The sequence below is a fragment of the Aureobasidium subglaciale genome (genome assembly GCF_000721755.1).
Source record: "Aureobasidium subglaciale EXF-2481 unplaced genomic scaffold scaffold_5, whole genome shotgun sequence".
In the NCBI taxonomy this organism is placed as follows: Eukaryota; Fungi; Ascomycota; class Dothideomycetes; order Dothideales; family Saccotheciaceae; genus Aureobasidium; species Aureobasidium subglaciale.
The window spans coordinates 107,467-124,721 of NW_013566990.1; the positions used below are offsets into that span (position 1 = coordinate 107,467).

General features: G+C 50.2%; 8 protein-coding genes across 8 annotated transcripts; 5 read left to right on the forward strand and 3 right to left on the reverse strand.

Annotated features, from left to right (window-relative positions):
* Positions 1 to 2: 2 nt before the first annotated feature.
* Positions 3 to 3,494, reverse strand: AUEXF2481DRAFT_54938 (uncharacterized protein; the record flags this gene model as incomplete). The annotated part of the gene is made up of 2 exons (XM_013490488.2): positions 3 to 1,037; positions 1,104 to 3,494. Coding segments are annotated over 2 exons (3,426 nt in total), but the record flags the coding sequence as incomplete, so codon positions are not given.
* A 201-nt stretch (positions 3,495 to 3,695) lies between these two features.
* AUEXF2481DRAFT_37722 (uncharacterized protein) lies at positions 3,696 to 4,991 on the forward strand. Its single transcript, XM_013490389.1, has 2 exons — positions 3,696 to 3,908; positions 3,962 to 4,991. Exons 1-2 carry the CDS (start codon positions 3,771 to 3,773, stop codon positions 4,790 to 4,792), a joined length of 969 nt encoding a protein of 322 aa, XP_013345843.1. The 5' UTR covers positions 3,696 to 3,770; the 3' UTR covers positions 4,793 to 4,991.
* A 240-nt stretch (positions 4,992 to 5,231) lies between these two features.
* On the forward strand, positions 5,232 to 6,539 carry AUEXF2481DRAFT_27464 (uncharacterized protein; the record flags this gene model as incomplete). Its single annotated transcript, XM_013490301.1, has 1 exon — positions 5,232 to 6,539. One exon carries the CDS (start codon positions 5,232 to 5,234, stop codon positions 6,537 to 6,539), a length of 1,308 nt encoding a protein of 435 aa, XP_013345755.1.
* A 391-nt stretch (positions 6,540 to 6,930) lies between these two features.
* Positions 6,931 to 8,156, reverse strand: AUEXF2481DRAFT_78010 (uncharacterized protein; the record flags this gene model as incomplete). The annotated part of the gene is made up of 9 exons (XM_013490531.1): positions 6,931 to 7,050; positions 7,203 to 7,281; positions 7,335 to 7,353; positions 7,408 to 7,454; positions 7,511 to 7,625; positions 7,678 to 7,743; positions 7,957 to 7,969; positions 8,028 to 8,063; positions 8,116 to 8,156. The coding sequence occupies 9 exons, from the start codon at positions 8,154 to 8,156 to the stop codon at positions 6,975 to 6,977; spliced, it is 492 nt and encodes a 163-aa protein (XP_013345985.1). The 3' UTR covers positions 6,931 to 6,974.
* Positions 8,157 to 8,407: 251 nt separating this feature from the next.
* On the reverse strand, positions 8,408 to 10,158 carry AUEXF2481DRAFT_37724 (uncharacterized protein). The gene has a single exon (XM_013490390.1). The coding sequence runs from the start codon at positions 10,076 to 10,078 to the stop codon at positions 8,531 to 8,533; it is 1,548 nt and encodes a 515-aa protein (XP_013345844.1). The 5' UTR covers positions 10,079 to 10,158; the 3' UTR covers positions 8,408 to 8,530.
* Positions 10,159 to 10,304: 146 nt separating this feature from the next.
* On the forward strand, positions 10,305 to 11,941 carry AUEXF2481DRAFT_37725 (uncharacterized protein). The gene has a single exon (XM_013490391.1). The coding sequence runs from the start codon at positions 10,337 to 10,339 to the stop codon at positions 11,771 to 11,773; it is 1,437 nt and encodes a 478-aa protein (XP_013345845.1). The 5' UTR covers positions 10,305 to 10,336; the 3' UTR covers positions 11,774 to 11,941.
* Positions 11,942 to 12,233: 292 nt separating this feature from the next.
* Positions 12,234 to 14,595, forward strand: AUEXF2481DRAFT_704770 (uncharacterized protein; the record flags this gene model as incomplete). Its single annotated transcript, XM_013490562.1, has 3 exons — positions 12,234 to 12,985; positions 13,024 to 13,067; positions 13,117 to 14,595. Exons 1-3 carry the CDS (start codon positions 12,334 to 12,336, stop codon positions 14,593 to 14,595), a joined length of 2,175 nt encoding a protein of 724 aa, XP_013346016.1. The 5' UTR covers positions 12,234 to 12,333.
* Positions 14,596 to 15,025: 430 nt separating this feature from the next.
* AUEXF2481DRAFT_37728 (uncharacterized protein) lies at positions 15,026 to 17,140 on the forward strand. The gene is made up of 3 exons (XM_013490392.1): positions 15,026 to 16,154; positions 16,208 to 16,646; positions 16,696 to 17,140. Exons 1-3 carry the CDS (start codon positions 15,078 to 15,080, stop codon positions 16,851 to 16,853), a joined length of 1,674 nt encoding a protein of 557 aa, XP_013345846.1. The 5' UTR covers positions 15,026 to 15,077; the 3' UTR covers positions 16,854 to 17,140.
* Positions 17,141 to 17,255: the final 115 nt, after the last annotated feature.

The following is a 17,255-nucleotide window of genomic DNA, read 5'->3' on the forward strand; positions in this document are numbered from 1 at the left end:
GATCAGTCGCTATCACTGTCGTCCGAGAACGGCAGCCTTGCACTTGGTCTCGCTCGCGCAGGCCTGGCTTGCACAATATCATCCTCATCCTCGTTTTCGTCCTCGTCGATCACTACAGCAGTGCTGGTCTTTATCGGCGACACCGTATCCATCGGTGTATCCTCAGGCGCCTCCTCTGCATCGCTAGATAGATCAACAGCACTGACATCTCTCATCTCGGCATCACTAGCAAGCTCGCCATCGCCATCACTATCATCCTCGATTGTGATGGTCTTCCTCTTCTTCCCCTTTGCAGTCTTCTCCTTCGTAGCCTTTGCCTTCCTCTTACCCTTCTGACCAGCCGAGTCGTCGACTTCATTCAACAGTGCATTTCTTATCACACCACTGATCTTCTTTCTCCTCTGCTCTTCCAACGCAAAGAACTCTGCATCCTTTTCTGCATCATCCTCGTCATCAGAGTCCGTAATGCGCAGCGCAGATTTGACCTTTGCATTCTTCTCCCTCTCCCTGGCATCCCTTTCTTGTGCTCTGAGCAACCTCTCCTCTTCGCTGAGTTCAGGTGCCTTTCGCTGTAAAAGTCTCTTTTTCAACCGTGGCTTCTCGTAGTCAGCGGGGCGTGAAGTTGGACCACCAGGCTCAAACAATGCAGCAGCTTGATCGTCCAGGTCGGAAAGAGTGTCGCCTTCGTCATCGCTGTTGACTGCACTAGCAACAGCACTTCTATCAGCTCTGGCGTGTAAACCGGCCGCACTCTTACTTCTAAGAAGAGACTCGGGAGCTACGCCGCCTTCAAAGGTGGGGAGGTCGAATTCGAACTTTTTGATCAATGCGAGATTTGAGAGGAGTAGAGATGAGGGCATCGAGGAAGGAACAATCCAGGAAGCATCGGGATCGTCGTTCTCGCCAAGGCGGTCGAGTGATAACAGCTTGAGGAGTAGACGAAGGAACTTGTCCTTGAAGAGGCTGAGCTTGCGGTCGTCGGTATCAGGTTTGAGGTTGATGAAAGGTGCCTTGGGCTTGTCCTCTTGATTTGCTGTCTCGACCGAGTTGACCGCGGCTTCCGCGTCTGAGTTGTTGATGCTGTCTGCATTCTCGTCATCGACATTGTTGTTCGTTCCGGTGTTTGTGTCGTTCGCCAGGTTCGCTTGCGCATCGTGCAAATCCTCCCATGCCCGTCTCTCTTCGGCGGCAGAATTTAGAACGTCCTTGACCCAAGCCAGAGCGTCAAGCTTGCCTTGGTTGACAAGCACGCTGACAGCCACAGCAATTTGCTGCTCTTGGCTCAGTCCAGGTTTCACTACCAGCTCAGCTGGAGGTCTTGGTCTAGCTTTCGTAATCTCCATCTCGTACCCGTTCTCGAGATAGAATATTGTATTGGGGATCTTGGTGAACAGCATCTCAACCATGAGTTCTCGGCGTTGTTCGAGGTTCTTTAGACAACGTCTGAATACCTGCTTGACTAGTTCTTCCCACTCTTTGAACAGAGGAAGGTCTTTGGAGAGGCCCTCTGGCCCTTTGATCATGCGATTGAACAAGTGCAGGATATCGACTCTGTAGAGGAAGATCGTTCTTTCCATCTTGAACGCGCAACGGTAGAAGAAACGATGACAGCGCTTCAATTGTTCTGTGTCCAGATCCTTGTAGTAACTCGTGAAGCGGACGAAGGTGTTGACAGCACTTTCGGTCATAAACTTGCTGGCAAAGCGAGTAAAGTCAAATTTGCGCTCACTCACCGCGCGTTGAGCGTCAGCTTGATCTTCGGCCTCGGACGCTGCACCTTCGTCGTCCGCGCCATTGACCTGAGCCTCGACCTTGCGCTTTTTGCGGGTGCGTCTTTTGGACCGAACTTGCATGTCAACATTCTGTTTGCTGTAGCGTTCTAGCATGCGCAAGAAAGTATGTGCCATGTCTGTGCAAGCATCCAGGAAAGCGAAACCTTGGTTGTTATATCCCCTGAGCACAGCAATGACTTGGTCGTGGGTGGTTTCCTCGTAGAAGATTCTGTTTTGGATATTCTCGGCAATTTCTTGATCGTCTTCAGAAGGAGAATCTGCCATGGCGGTGACAGTCAGTAAGATCTGGGTAAAGGCACGCATACATGCGTGCAAGTCAGACCATTCCTTGTCGTCTAGACTCTGCTGTATCTTTCGTCCAAGCAAGATGAAGTTTTCCTGAGTCATGACGGCAGCGATATATGCAAAGGGAGAATCATCGACAGCCGCGTCATGTACCTTGCCATTGCGCTTCAGCAAGTCCTGTCTAGCACGCTCTGCCTGTAGGAACCAGCCCATCAGGTAGTAGTATTGACGAGTATTGTACTTTTGAGCTCTCTCAGCTTCCGAGGTGAGAGCGCGTCGAAGACTGTTGAACAAGGGATTGAAGGACGAATCAAGGAAGTCTTCGGTAAAGTGGCGGACGATTTTCCTGGTGGGCTCGTCCAGGATGACGTTGTTATCGAAATCATTGTTCTCGTCTTGAACCTCGACGTTCTTCTTTCGCGGCTTTGGCTTGTTCCATAATTTTGACTGGTCCATCTGATGCATAGTCTTTTGCTCATCAAAGATGACGTTCTGACCGCTCAGAGTCGAGACCTTCTCATCCGGACGCTTCACCCATATCATAGTTCCAAATCGATGGTGACGACTTGGGGCGTTTCTTGCATAGGAAGAATTCATAGCCTTCTCCTTGTCCAGTAGAGCCTTGAAGTCATGATTTCGCGAATCTTGTAGTTGCTTTTCATTTTTGAACAGGTCTTTCGGGTCGATGCCTTTGAGCAGGTGGAAGAGGATTTCCAGAAGGACAATGTCGTGCATAGGATATTCGTCGGTGACGCTCGATGCGATTGTGAGCAGGAGTTGTAGGACATTCTGCTGGTGGAAGGCGTGGATCGTGTCCAGTCTGTTGATGTCATTGTCGTCGCTCTGACTAGGCACGTCGACTGGCTGGGCGATGATGGCGATATTGCGGAGGAAGTAGAGCACAACACCGATGATCGAGTCGTCTCTTGGATTGCGCTCGGTCCTCGATTGCGTTATGGCAGGAATGGCGACGCTGATTGCGGTGCGGAGAATGTGGGCAGATTCCCAATGCAGGATGGCGCGCTTGTATTCGACTTGGGCGAGCTTGATGTATGGGAGATGCCTGTGGGTGTTGATAGTCATGGTCTCTTCCTTGCGTTCGATTGGCCAGGTCAGAGTGTTGAGCAGGTCGAGACAGTTGAGGGCGACTTTTGTTGCCAGGACGCTGCGGTCGCTCTTGTCTCCTTGTTGAGCTAGAATTGGCAGCAAGTCTCCTCTGACCAGGTTGGCCTCGGCCATACATCTTTTGACGTCGTGTCGGTTGATTCGGTCGTCGTACAGGCGGATCCATCTGGACAAGTCCTTCAAACAAGCCAGGGCATCGTCACCGAGAACATATTGACCTTCATTGACAGTACTACTGCCACCGATTGCCGACACAAGCGAGTAGACATGTGCCCTGACCTCTGCATCCACCGTCTGGCTCTTCTCAAACACCTCCATGACGTTGGTGTTGTGATAGTACGGACCAGTTCGAGCGTGATGATAATCTTCCAAGAGACCCGCGTCGACCGACGCGTGGCGCGTTTAATTGAATCAAACACGGCAAACATGGCTCCCTGTCAGCTCCATACTCCATACTCCACACACGACCTCGGCATGTCGGCCCCGGACTTCCGCATGTGATTGTTCGCCATCATCTTCCCATTCTACTGCAAGCTTCGCTTCTGCATTTTACATCAAATTCACAACATGGCTTCTCTTACTTCTCGTGCATGCCTGAGGCAATTGCCAAATCATGTCCAATCGATCAGCAGACGATCATTCAGTGCCACCTTTCGTCCCAATGCCGACGTCAAGAAGCTCGGTGTTATTGGTGCTGGTCAGATGGTAGGCATCAAATCGTCTATCTGATTGTTTTCCTCGAGCTGATTCAACCACAGGGTCTAGGAATCGCTTTGGTCGCTGCCTTGAGAGCCCAAGTCCCTGTCACATTGGTCGACAACTCACAAGCTTCCATCGACAAGGGTCTCAAATTTGCCGACAAGCTACTGGCCAAGGATGTTTCCAAGCAAAGAATCACTCAGGACGAGGCAGATGCTGCTAGACAACGTTTGACTCCGGCCACCGACATGGGTGCTTTGTCAGATGTCGATATGGTTATCGAAGCCGTGCCTGAGATCATTACTCTCAAGACTTCCATCTTCTCTCAATTGGCCAAATTGGCCCCTTCACATGCTATTCTGGCCACAAATACTTCCTCTATCAGCATAACCAAAATTGCCGCTGCTACCACGACAGATCCAACCGATCTATCTGCTGCCTCGAGAGTGGTTTCGACACATTTTATGAATCCAGTACCTATTCAGAAGGGTGTCGAGATCATCACCGGCCTGCAAACTTCTCCTGAAACCCTCACCACAGCTGTCGAATTTTGCAAACGTATGGGCAAGATCGCTTCCGTCAGTCAAGATAGTCCCGGATTTCTTGCCAACCGTATCCTCATGCCTTACATCAACGAGGCTGTCATCTGTTTAGAGACTGGTGTCGGATCGAAAGAGGACATTGATGCAATCATGAAGAACGGTACAAATGTACCTATGGGTCCCTTGCAGCTCGCAGACTTCATCGGTCTCGATACTTGTCTATCCATCATGCGCGTCTTGCATGAGGAGCTTGGTGACTCAAAATACAGACCTTCCGTGCTGTTGACGAAGATGGTTGATGCTGGCTGGCTAGGCAAGAAGTCTGGAAAAGGCTTCTACGATTACTGAGCCATCAGAGTCTCTTGGTTCTGTGTGGACTAAGTAAATCCAAAATTTGGTGAAGTTGGGTAGGTCATTCGAGCTCAGTTGGCCACTTCCTAGCACAATCATCTCTTCAATGGATAAAATTGACCCATTGCAATATTGACTATTCGCGCTGTTACAGTGACGACTGACCTTGCATTGTTTTCGGAATTTTTGTGACGAAGATGCTGTGCCTACTCAATAGGAGCTGCGCGAATCTCCGAAGGGTCATTCGTCGGCATTGAGCTAGCAACCTCGTGGCAACCACGACAACCTCTCATCGCACCTCCTCCAAGCGCTTCTACAACCAGATCATACCGCGCTCCTTCTCACACATCAATCTAGCCATCATCACAGTCCCTACACGTCTCGGCACAATCACCGGAACTTAGAAAAGATAACAACCCTGTCGTTGTTGGGCGATATGCCAGCTCGACAATATCCAGTCTCCTCCGAGATCGTCTCATCACCAAGTCCGACTTCACCTCACCATAGATCTTCGCTCCGCCGCTTGAGTTCTCTCGCCAATCTACAGCAATTCAATCCATTCAATTCGTTTAATCGCAGACGCTCAAGTCATGGCACCCAGAACTCGGACGAGGATCCGTATCTCCTCAAAACTTATCAACAACAATCACAACATCAGCATCGTCGCCAAACCTACATGTCACTGTCTGAGGATCCACTACCCGTCTTACCCAAAAGTTGTACATTCAGCAATCTGCCCATGACACGGACTCGTAACCACTCTAAGCCACCTGCATCCATGAAACCATCTTCTCGTATCCCAACGCCTTCGATGGGACTCAATGCAAAGGCCAGATTGGCGAGTGCCACCAAGAGCATTCTCAAAGTAGGCAACCGACGTGGCCTCGTCCGCTCAGACACAGAGCCGTTGCTTATTCCTCGTCGTACACCAAATGCTTCAGGCTCGGCTCGCGTACTCAAGGAGAACGTAACATTGAGCACAAACAAAGGAGAGACAGAAAACATACCACTGCAATTGCCGAATGTCCCTCTGGCTTCAATTGACCTCAACGCGCGTCGCCCTGAGAGCCCATTGAAGTTCCTCAAACGGCCCCAGACTCCAGCTAAACAGCCATCCAAGTCGCAGCCGAGAAAGGATTCTCTACAGCCATCCACGCCTCAGACACCAGTGACCATAAAAGCTTCGATCGATCCTGCACAAAGCCCAACTACACTTACCACTAGGCCAAGAAGACAAACGATGCTCCATCCAGATGTCGTTCCTTTACTTTCTCCGACTGACAACAAAAAACAACGCTCTTCACTCGGCTCCGGTATTCAGCCTCATCAGCTTCTGAGATCCCGCAACGTACCCGTACCTCCACTGATATCCCGCCCCCGTCCCTTGGTTAGCTACCTTCCTTCTGGAGATCTTGCTAGCAGTGTCAACATCGCCAGCGATTATGTCACATCAGCGCAGTCCACAGCTTACTGGAGCGGCCGCTTGATGTCTCAATTCGATCGTCATCGTAACGAAAAACTTCAGGCGTCTATGAGTCGTGGCGAGCTATCGTCAACATACCCAGAGAATGACTTGAAACTGTGTCTGAGAGAGTTGCAGAAGAAGTGTGTGACTGAGGCTGCGAAGCTTAGCTTCGCAATGTTCAAAGCCAGGGTGTATGTCAAGGCAGGTACACTGGGCACAACAAGGGGAACTGTGGAGAGCGGTATGGAGGGAAGAGGCAAAGACATGGTTGAAGCGTAGACTGCTGCTGAATCAGGAGTCTCGACCGTGATTGTCGTTGAACAAAAGACGCTCAACGTGAAGTCAAGGAAGGCGTCGTTTGTGAACAGGCTTAGAGGAAGAGGCTAAGAGTGATCGTAATGACAGGGAGATGGGCAGTCGATGTCTACGGTGTAGGAGTCGCAAAGCTACCTTGTAAAGCTAGCATCAGTACTGCAATATTGCAGCATAATCGTAATGGCAGAAGAGTCAACCTGAGTGCGTTTCAATCCGGTTAATTTAACCATCACATTACCTGATTAGTCGGATAGAGATTTAGGTCTGCCAGGGAGAAGACAGAAGGTGTGGTTAGACATCTTTGGTGGATGTTCAGGCAGAGTTTTCTGTTTTAATGTATGTCTGCTGCTAGGCTGTCTATGTGTCTTGTGCTTTCTGTTTGAAGGATGAGCACACTGTCTATTCCTTCTTCTCGGGCTTGGGCGACATTTCTTCGACGATGTTGTTGGGGTCTTTCCATGCGAAAGAAACGTATCTGCATATCTGTATCAGCGATGCGTATTCTTGACGGATGCGGGGGGGGGGGGGGGGTTCGGAGGATTTGTTGTAGCCGGATGTTGAGCGGGAGGAGGAGTGGTTTGCGACGGTGCGGGTTATCAGGACTTTTAGACCAGGGGGGGGGCAGACTTGGTGTGACTTCCTCTTGCAACTAGCTCCTGTTTTTCGTTGTGGAAGTTGATGGATGTGTATGCGAGTGTCTTGCCAACTGTCGGATATCAGCAAGCGTGTAGCATATGCTTTCTTGTGCGGGTTTCTTACACTTGTCACAGGTGACTTCCTGATTGTATGGGTTAGCAATGATGCATGTATTCGCGAGTAGAGTTATACGTACTGCGCGAATCAGGTCTCCAATTTTACCACCCGAGTTTAAATATGTCACTGTTTTTACCTTTGTTAGCGCCTTTTCTGCAAGGTATTGCGAGGGGAAAACGTACCGTTCAAATCGGTAGATACTCCTGTAGCAAAGAGACCACGCGATGCTACGGCCAAAGAGCCACCCAGATCTACCATGCTGGCGATGGTGCCGCCATGAAGGATGTTGAGACGATTCTATAGACGGTCAGGATGTCGTGTCGGACATCGGACGGATGATCAATCATACTGTGTGATGTTTCTCAATTGGTAGCTCGAAATTTACGACGCCTGGACGTGCTGCTGTTACACGAAGCTGTCGATACAGAGGTCAGCTTGAGCATGGTGCGAAAGATCTTTCTAGGTGTTTCGATGTTCGAAACGTGTATGTAGAGAAGGTGAGAGGGAACATTTCAAACGGTGATTGATGTTTTGTGGAGGACGAGGAAAGAGGAATGAGATGGCGATTGTCAGAACCACGGAAGCTGGTCCTGCAAACCTCACATCAAGACATGTCGAGGCTACTTACACCATTAAGAAGTCTTGAAACATGATAATCAGTCCGATACTCTGATACTCAACTCTTCAGCAACATCTCACCTTGGTTCAAGACCAGAGTTGGCCTGGAATGACTCGCTATCGTTACTCCATTAGCTACTGTCAAATCTCACATGATGTTGCAACGTACAAGACACTCTGTACAAACTTCAAACACCTTTGGGATGACATTGTTGTATGCTTGGAAGATAGACATTGATGTGCTTTGACAGATGATGTAGGAGAAGGGACGAATTTACCCGAAAGCCGAGGCTTCCCGAATTGGCAGCTTGGGGAGCGACCCTGTCGATATCTTATATGGTATTAATTTCGCGCCAACGACACAGAAGTACCGATGGCAATCTCTCAAGTTGAATCCACACGAGCTATAAGACATATCAAAACTGATCTCATGATCTTAACCAGGTGTTTGACTGTGTAGACCGTATGGTAAAGGATTGTGAATCAATTGAGAAGAGGTGGGCGATCTGTGTATAGAAAACGCTGACTTAGGATATCATATATGAGAAAATCAAACAGAAAGATGAAAGCGTCATATGCAGCGCTTAACCCTCATCTCTGTCCATGGCATCTCTCTTCCCCTTTCCCCTAGGTCCACCTCTGCCCCCATTCTTGGCCTTCTCATGCAAATCCTTCATTTCTCTGATAGCAATACGTTGAGCCTCTGATACCTTCTCGGCAAAGACCATGACCTGATCCCTAGGAGCATCATGCTCCGGCAGCTTCTTAGCAAGAGCCTTCTCTATCCTCTGGAAAACCTCAACATCGTACTGTGTGACAAATGAGACGGCCTTTCCGGCCTTTCCAGCACGAGCAGTACGTCCGACTCTGTGAACGTAGGTCTTGCTGTCCGGAGGAAGATCGAAGTTGAGGACCAGATCGACCGAAGGGATATCCAGACCACGGGCAGCGACATCAGTGGCTACCAGAATGTCGCGGGTTCCACCTCTGAACTTTGACAAAGCGCCCAGACGTGCTGACTGTGAGAGCTGACCGTGCAGAGGAATGGCGCTAAAGCCGAGGGCTCTCAACAGATATGCCAATCGTTGTGTTTCGTTGACGGTACGTGTGAACAGAACAGTACTTTGGCCGGCAAATTCATTGAGAACATAGATGAGGTGGATGTCCTTGAACTTGTGGGGAATGAAGAGGTAGGATTGCAACAAGGTGCTGACAGTCTGGTAGCTGGAAGAGGAGATGCTGACTTTCATAGGGTTTGACAGCGAAGCTCTTTGCAGAGACTCAACCTTCGAAGACATGGTGGCGGAAAACAGGTATGTGCGTCTTTCTTTGGGGATGACCTTGAGAATCTTGTCAAGGATAGGACCGAAATCCAGATCAAGCAGACGATCGGCTTCATCCATGACCAGGTATTTCAGCGGTCGGAGAGAAAAGCCCTTTGTGTTTTCCAGATGATCAAGCAGACGTCCAGGAGTAGCGACAATGATATGAGGCTTCTTTCCGAGGGCGATGGCTTGAGCGACCATGTCCATACCTCCAACAATGACTGCGCATTTGACACCGATCAAGGAACCGAGGGCCTCGAATTGTTCACTAATCTGACTGGCCAGTTCTCTTGTAGGCGCTAGGACCAGACCGAACAAAGATGACGGCGTTTCCATGAGTGCTTGTAGAATAGGTAGCGCGAATGCAGCGGTCTTTCCCGAACCAGTCTCGGCCAGACCGATGATATCTCTTCCTTGAAGCGCGAGCGGTATAGATTCGGCTTGAATTGGTGTAGGCTTGGTGTAGTTCATTGCCTCGCAAGACTCGGCCAAGGCATCGATGATTCCCAGTTCGCGGAAACTCTTGGGCGCTTTTGTGTCCTCCTCCTCCTCTTCGGCAGGTGCAGCTTCCTCTTCTACGGGCTCTTCTGATTCAGCTTTGCGCTCTTTCTCCCTCTTCTCTTTCTTCTCTTTCTTAACATCATCGGTAGCAGCCTTCTTCACAGCCTTCTTTACCAGATTCTCAGCAGGTTCCTTGGTATCGTCGATGCGATCCATAGTCTTCTTCGAAGGCTTAGACTGACGGGGAGCCTCTTCGCTGAAGCTGGAGCGCTCATGTTGAACCTTTCTCTTCTTGAGGGCCGACATGTTAGAGGCAGTATCTCGGATGGTGAGATCAGAAGCCTGTAGTGTCGAAAATATGCGGAAGTGGAAATGTTCACAAAGTGGTAATGGGCGGGCGAGGGCGCGAAATAAAAAGTTGTAAGTGAATCGGACAAGCTCCGGCGATAAAGAGGGTCCGACGTGGGTTATCGCCGAAGCACAGACGCAGATAGTCGCAGCGACTGCAAAGAAATTTTGGAGCCAATCGACTCGACAAAACATCCACATTTTCACAAACTCACAATGGCCAAGAGAAGAGTCAAGAAGCGCACCCATGCTGGCGCAAAGCCTCCTGCTCCTGGAATGCCCGGTCACCAGAGTGCCGCCGCCCTGGCGAGCGAGACAAGGGCGCCCAAGAGCATGGTTATCCGTATCAACGCTGGAGAAGTCGGCCCAAGCATCTCACAGCTTGTCAGAGACACCCGGCTGATGATGGAGCCCGGTACCGCCAGTCGCCTGAAGGAGCGCAAGTCCAACAAGCTGCGCGATTTCATCACCATGGCCGGTCCCCTCGGAGTCTCACATCTCATGCTTTTCTCTCGCTCCGATGCTGGAAACACAAACCTGCGCCTCTGCACCACTCCCAGAGGTCCCACATTACATTTCCGCGTCGAGAAGTACTCGCTTTGCAAGGACGTCCAGAAGAGCATGCGCCGTCCAAAGGGCCAGAACGGTGCCGAATACATGACCTCGCCTCTCCTTGTCATGAACAACTTCATGCAGTCGCAGCAGCAAGCCGATGCTGCCGCAAAGGACAACAAGACCGAGTCAAATCCCATTCCGAAGAACCTCGAGTCCCTGACGACGACAATCTTCCAATCCCTCTTCGCCCCCATCTCTCCCCATACCACCTCTCTCAAGACCATCAAGCGCGTCATGCTGCTAGATCGCAAGCCCTCTACCGACCCAAACGACCCCCATGCCTTCGTCCTCCAATTGCGCCATTACGCCATCAATGCCGTGACCCCCAAATCCGCCCTACCGAAAGCCCTGCGCAAACTTGAGCAGGCTGATCACCTCAAGCGTGGCGACAGTGCCCGTCTGCCCAACCTTGGTGCCTTGGACGATGTCGCAGACTACCTCCTGGACCCAACCGCCTCCGGATTCACAACTGCGTCGGATACAGAAGCCGACACTGACGCCGAGATTGAGGTTTTGGCCGTCGAGAATCGCAAGGCCATGTCGAAAGACGAGCGTCAGCGAATTCGTGATGCTCAACGGGCAAAGGTCAGCGGAGCCAACGCCGAAGGCATCAATACCGAAGCATCTGCGCGCCCTGCTGCTCAACCTCGCAAGACAAAGACGCAGAAGAAGGCCATCAAACTGCAAGAGCTGGGTCCTCGCATGACTCTTCGTTTGACCAAGGTTGAGGAAGGTCTTTGTGCTGGCAAGATCCTGTGGCACGAGTACATCAGCAAGAGCAAGGAAGAGCAAAAGCAACAAGACAAGGCTTGGGAGGTCAAGAACAAGGAGAAGGCCGAAAGAAGACGCATCCAGAAAGAGAACGTTGAGAGAAAGAAGAAGGAGAAAAAGGCCAACGGCGAGGAAGTCGAAGACGATGACGAGGAAATGCTCGATGACGATGACTTCGACGATGACGTCTGGCACGATGAGGCTGATGCTGGTGGTGACGACGACGACGAAGAGGAGGAGTCAGAAGACGACGAGGACATGGAGTAAAACTCCTTCTTTTCCGAATTATCATCTCTTTCATCAGCATGCCCGTCTTTGCATCTTGTTCAAAAGTATGGAGTTTGTGGAGTCTCAGTGGGCCAGGAACATATGGTTGTGATATCCAATAGTTGAGTATGTAGGTACACTTGACAAATCTAGACTTCTCTATCGCAGCTTCCGTGTCTCTTATTGACTCCCGAATCCTCGACCCTCGAACTCAGCACAGAAAAGCGACGACATCGAACAAATAAATCAGAAAACTAACGACATATTCCTCACAACGCTTTTTATGATTCTCAGAATAACAACACAATCCCTTGGCTTTTTGCAAGGGATCCCAGAGAGTCGACAAGCTTACATTTCTACGTTTGCATATATGCAACTACCCGAGTGTGAATGAAATTGACCTCAAAGACACGACGAACGATTCTTGAAAGTTTGCGTGTTGTTTGCGATCTCTTCGACTTCAAGCGCGTCTTCTCAGCGTGCATTGTCACAACATCATCTCATAAAACCATCGCATCAGGTATTCGTCATCTGCAAGCACTCCCGTCATCATCTCCAACATGAAGGTGCAGGCTGCTGTACACAAGGCCTTTGATCTCAAGTTCCAGTTGACTCAGCGCGTAGACTCTCACAAGGACAGAAAACACACTTCTCGACAGCAATGCACACGCGAGGACCTGGACCATCACGGTGCTATCTCAGCTCCTCCAGATGCCGAAATCAAATTGACCATAGTCTCAGAGCCCTATCCTCCTAGCCATGCTTCACTCCAGACATTAACCAAGATCAACCTCAGCGACCTCAGTCTCGAAGCTCACCACTATGGCAGCTTTCTGCTACTCCGCACATTCGGCCATTCCACAGATGTCTCCAAGATACAAACCTTCATGCCTGTTGAGGATGAGACTGGCGATGTAGACAGGATCGCTATTCTCAACTTTGGTCTCGTCTCGTGGCCCGAGAGGTATCTACCAGCTGGTGTTGTGCTGGCTATCAAGGAGCCCTTCTACAGCTCTGTTTCCGAAGACCTGGCCATGGCACTGTGTGTTTATCATCCTTCTGACATCATCTTCCTCGAGATCGATCACTCCCTGTTTCCCTCCGCATGGCAATCTTCGGCCCAACCAAAGCTTGCTATGAAATGGAAATTTGAGGGAAACCAGGCTTTGAAGGAGAAAGACTACATCAAGGCCGGCCACTGCTACACCAAAGGTCTTACTTCTATGACCCATAAAGATCCCGACCTCAAGTCCGACTTGCTTCGCAACAGAGCACAAGCCAGACTCCTCCTCGGGTGTTATGAGGCGGCGAAGGCAGATGCCATTGCCTCTACAAAGGGATAGTTCTGGGGTCAGGATCCAAAGCATGCCAAACGCTTCTATCGAGCCGGTCGTGCTGCATATGCACTTGGTGACTACCGATCGGCGGAACAGATGTTTCAAAAAGTCTTGGTGGTTGTTCCCGGAGACGCGGACGGTCAAAGGGAACTTGATTGTACCAAGTCACGTATTCTAGAGGCCACAAAGGGCGTCTTCGACTTGACGAAAATGGCGAAAAAGTTCTCGGACACCGCAGACTATCACTCTGAGCAAGCCAGTTACTTGGATGGTACTACGGTGCGTGGCTCGAGATTCGGTTCGAAGGGCTTGTTCGCTACCAAGGACATTGCCGTCGGGGCCATCATCTTGTGTGAGAGAGCCTTTACTGTCTCGAATACTCCCGATGACTCGCATGAGCTGAGTGTGATCATTAATCCCACCAACAACGTCGGTATGCACGGCAGCCTTGCTGCAATCTGGATCGATGCTGTTCGCAAGTCTTTTCACAACCCCTCATCGAGTCTCAAGCTCCTGGATCTGTACGACGGCACAGCTAGAAGTGTCCAGTCTGAATCCACTAGCGAAGCCACGTCTGACCATCAGTCTCTGCCTCTCATCATCGATGGCATGCCAGTGATCGATGTCTTTCGTCTACAGAACATCATCGAACAGAACGGCTTTGGCTTCGAGGCCGACAAAGATAGAGCTCGTCTTGACGTACAAAAGGTCGTCAAAGTCGACTCGCCCGGCGTATGGGTCCAAGCTGCTCGCATGAACCACTCTTGTCTGTCCAAATCCAGTCGTGGCTTCATTGGTAATTTTATTATCGTGCGTGCGACCAAGAGTATCCGCCGAGGCGAGGAGATCACTACAATGTATTGCCCTGTAGATGGTGACTTCGACAAACTCAAGCAGCGCCTGGGAACTGCTGGTTTTGCCTGTAGCTGTAAGCTCTGCGAGGCTGAGAACGAATATGGAGACGGTCGTTCTTCGCTCATGTTCAAAGTCAGCCAGTTCCTGGGAGCCCATCCGCTTAAGCATATTATCCCGACGGCGGCTAAGAACGAGCTTCATGTTGGATATCTTGACGAGGCCCTGGATCTGGAAAAGCGCTTGAAGCAGTCTTACCCTCTGGACTTGTTCGCAACTAAGATCCCGATGACTAAGAAGTTCATCGAGATGTTGCCCACGATGGGTATGGCTGGCATTCACGAATGGCTCATGTTCGCTCATTCGTGTAGCCCCCAACGCGCTCTGGATTACGCGAACTTTGTCTTGTTGGACCATGATTACAGAGTTCTCATCGATAGGACTAGAGGCATCAAGCTCGACCGAACCAACTGCATTCTGAGCATGAAGGCGGTTCTTGCGATGCAGTACATTGAGCATTTCTACGCCCAGACCAAGAATGAGACTGTTGCAGCATCTGCAAGAGCTTTAGCTGAGGAGATGCACACTACTTACAATGGCAGCATGGGCAGCTACAGCGGTCTCGAGAAATGAGTCCTGCGTCTTGGAAGGGACGGGGTTGGAAGCGAAGAGACGGATTGTTGAATTGACCTGCTGGCAGATCAAATAAAGCTCTCGATGGAGTCATGACATTGATGAATATACCTCTATTAAATGACGATATCCTGACAATTTTGATCCGGTCTTGTCTTTGTTCGTGATGAAGGGCAGCACGCGCAACGGGGTCCGCTGGGTGCAAGTTCTGTTGCCATGGCCCTTCTCTCAGATCGGACTCAACTCACGGAAATCCGACTTATGATGTTCTGGTCCGAGAATAATTGTTTGAGTGCATTCACGTTAAAGGTGTAGGTTGTCAGGTGTTACTCGTCGACAGATCTCCCATATTCATGACGCGTTGATGCCAAGCACCGCGGCACCGAGGTAACACAACTCTATCACCCATTGATTAGGTATATGCTGACCTGTCTTGTCACACTTGTCACCTTGGTATTTTTGTGCTAGAACATATCGCCAACATGGTGAAAGTGATGAAACGCGCCATTCTGCTTGCTGCGGCGGCCTTGTCATTGATGCTCAAGTCATTCGCCCCCGAGCGACTACTGCACGAATCAGTATGGCAAACAACAGCAGCTATCTTCTCAACTATATTCGCCATTAGATTTTTCTGGTCTTCTCTGATCTATCCGTTCTTCTTTAGTCCTTTGCGACACCTTCCGCATCCGAAGCAGACGTCACTTCTGCTCGGACAATTTTCCAGGATTGTCAAGGAGCCTACTGGCTATCCTCATCGCGAATGGATGGAAGAGATTGAAAATGATGGATTGATTTACTACCGTGGTCTCTTCAACATGGAGAGAGTTATGGTCACGACTCCAAAAGCACTCAGCGAAGCCGTGACGCTGAAGAGCTACGATCTGATTAAACCACCGGCTTTGACCAAAGGCCTTGCCCGCATCCTTGGATATGGTATTCTCTTGACGGAAGGTCAAGAACATAAGTCTCAACGCAAGAACCTGACGCCGGCTTTTAGCTACCGTCATATCAAGGATCTGTATCCTGTCTTCTGGGACCAATCTCGTGACATGGTATTGGGAATCGACAAGGACCTTGATAAGGAGTCAAACGAGGGAGACACTGGAGAGACTAAGGCAGTAAGCACGGAGATCAGTGTCGATGGTTGGACCTCCCGTGCTACACTGGATATCATCGGTGTGGCGACCATTGGAAAGTCCTTCAACGCCATTGAGGATCCTAATGGTAAACTGTACCTGACCTATCAAGCTCTCTTCAAACAGGACTGGCAAACGCGCCTCGTGGGCCTTCTCAACATCATTCTACCATTCTGGTTCCTTAGACTATTGCCGATACCGCGCAACATCAAGGTCGAAAGGGCTCGGGTATATCTTAGCAAGATCTGCTTTGAAATGCTTGCAGAAAAAAGGTCGAACATTGCTGCTGCCAAAGAGAGGGATAGCTCGGATGAGACAGCTGGAGGTGTTGATATCCTTGGTGTTGCTATGCAGAGCGGAGGCTTCACTGATCAGCAAATTGTTGATCAGCTGCTTACCTTCCTTGCTGCCGGCCACGAGACTGTATGTTATGTTCCCCTTGCACACTCGATAATATTTGGCTCACACCGTCACAGACAGCTACCGCGATGACATGGGCCGTCTATGTCCTGGGCAAGTATCCAGAGGTACAGAAGAAACTTCGCGACGAGTTATTGGCCTCAGACCTACCGGACATTCGCAGCACCACAGCGCAAGTCACCGCCGAGCAAATCGAGCAACTGCCATATCTCCATGCTGTCACCAACGAAGTGCTTCGCTATTATTGCCCTGTACCGATGACTATTCGCGTCGCGGTAAAAGACATCGTCCTCTCTGGACAACACATACCCGAAGGTACAACTGTTCTCATGCCGCTCATCGCCGCGAACCACAATTCGGCAATGTGGAGTGAAGACCCGAAAGTGTTCGACCCGGAGAGATGGATGGGTTCTGGAAGAGCCAACACTGGTGGTGCCGAGAGCAACTACTCGAACATGTCTTTCTCTCACGGACCGAGAGGGTGTATTGGAGCTAGTAAGTCGGGTCAAAGCCATACGATCAGACGTCCTGCTAATCTGTTCAGGTTTTGCCAAAGCCGAATTCGCATCATTGCTCGCCGCCTGGGTGCTCGGCTTTGAGACCACGTTGGTAGATCCGAACATGAAGGCCGATGTTACCGGTGGAATAATCAGGAGGATTAAAGGAGGCCTGCGTGTCAAGGTTTCTCGTGTGAAGTCTTGAAGACGATCAGGGATGCTGCATAGTCTGCAAAACCCTCCTTGCACACCATCATGCACCTCCGAGGGAGTTGAATAAGCCTTAGGGTCACTTTATTTATACAGCCGCTCTTCCGTACAATTCTCGGCTCCAGGATACGAAGGAGTATGGCGCGATCCAGGGACTCGGTAAGTTAATATACATGGGCGGAAGATTCTCGGCATATTGATCGACATAGCGCAATACATTCACAAATGCCTACAATATACACAATCAATGCTTTACTGTGGCGCAATATTAGTGCCGAAGGGTCTTCGTCTCCATACAACATGGATACTGTTGCTGCTATGCGAGGGCTCAACTAGGCTCTGTTGGAAGCGAGGCACAATTAAGTCTCGAGATCTGCCGCTCTCTCCAACTACTAGT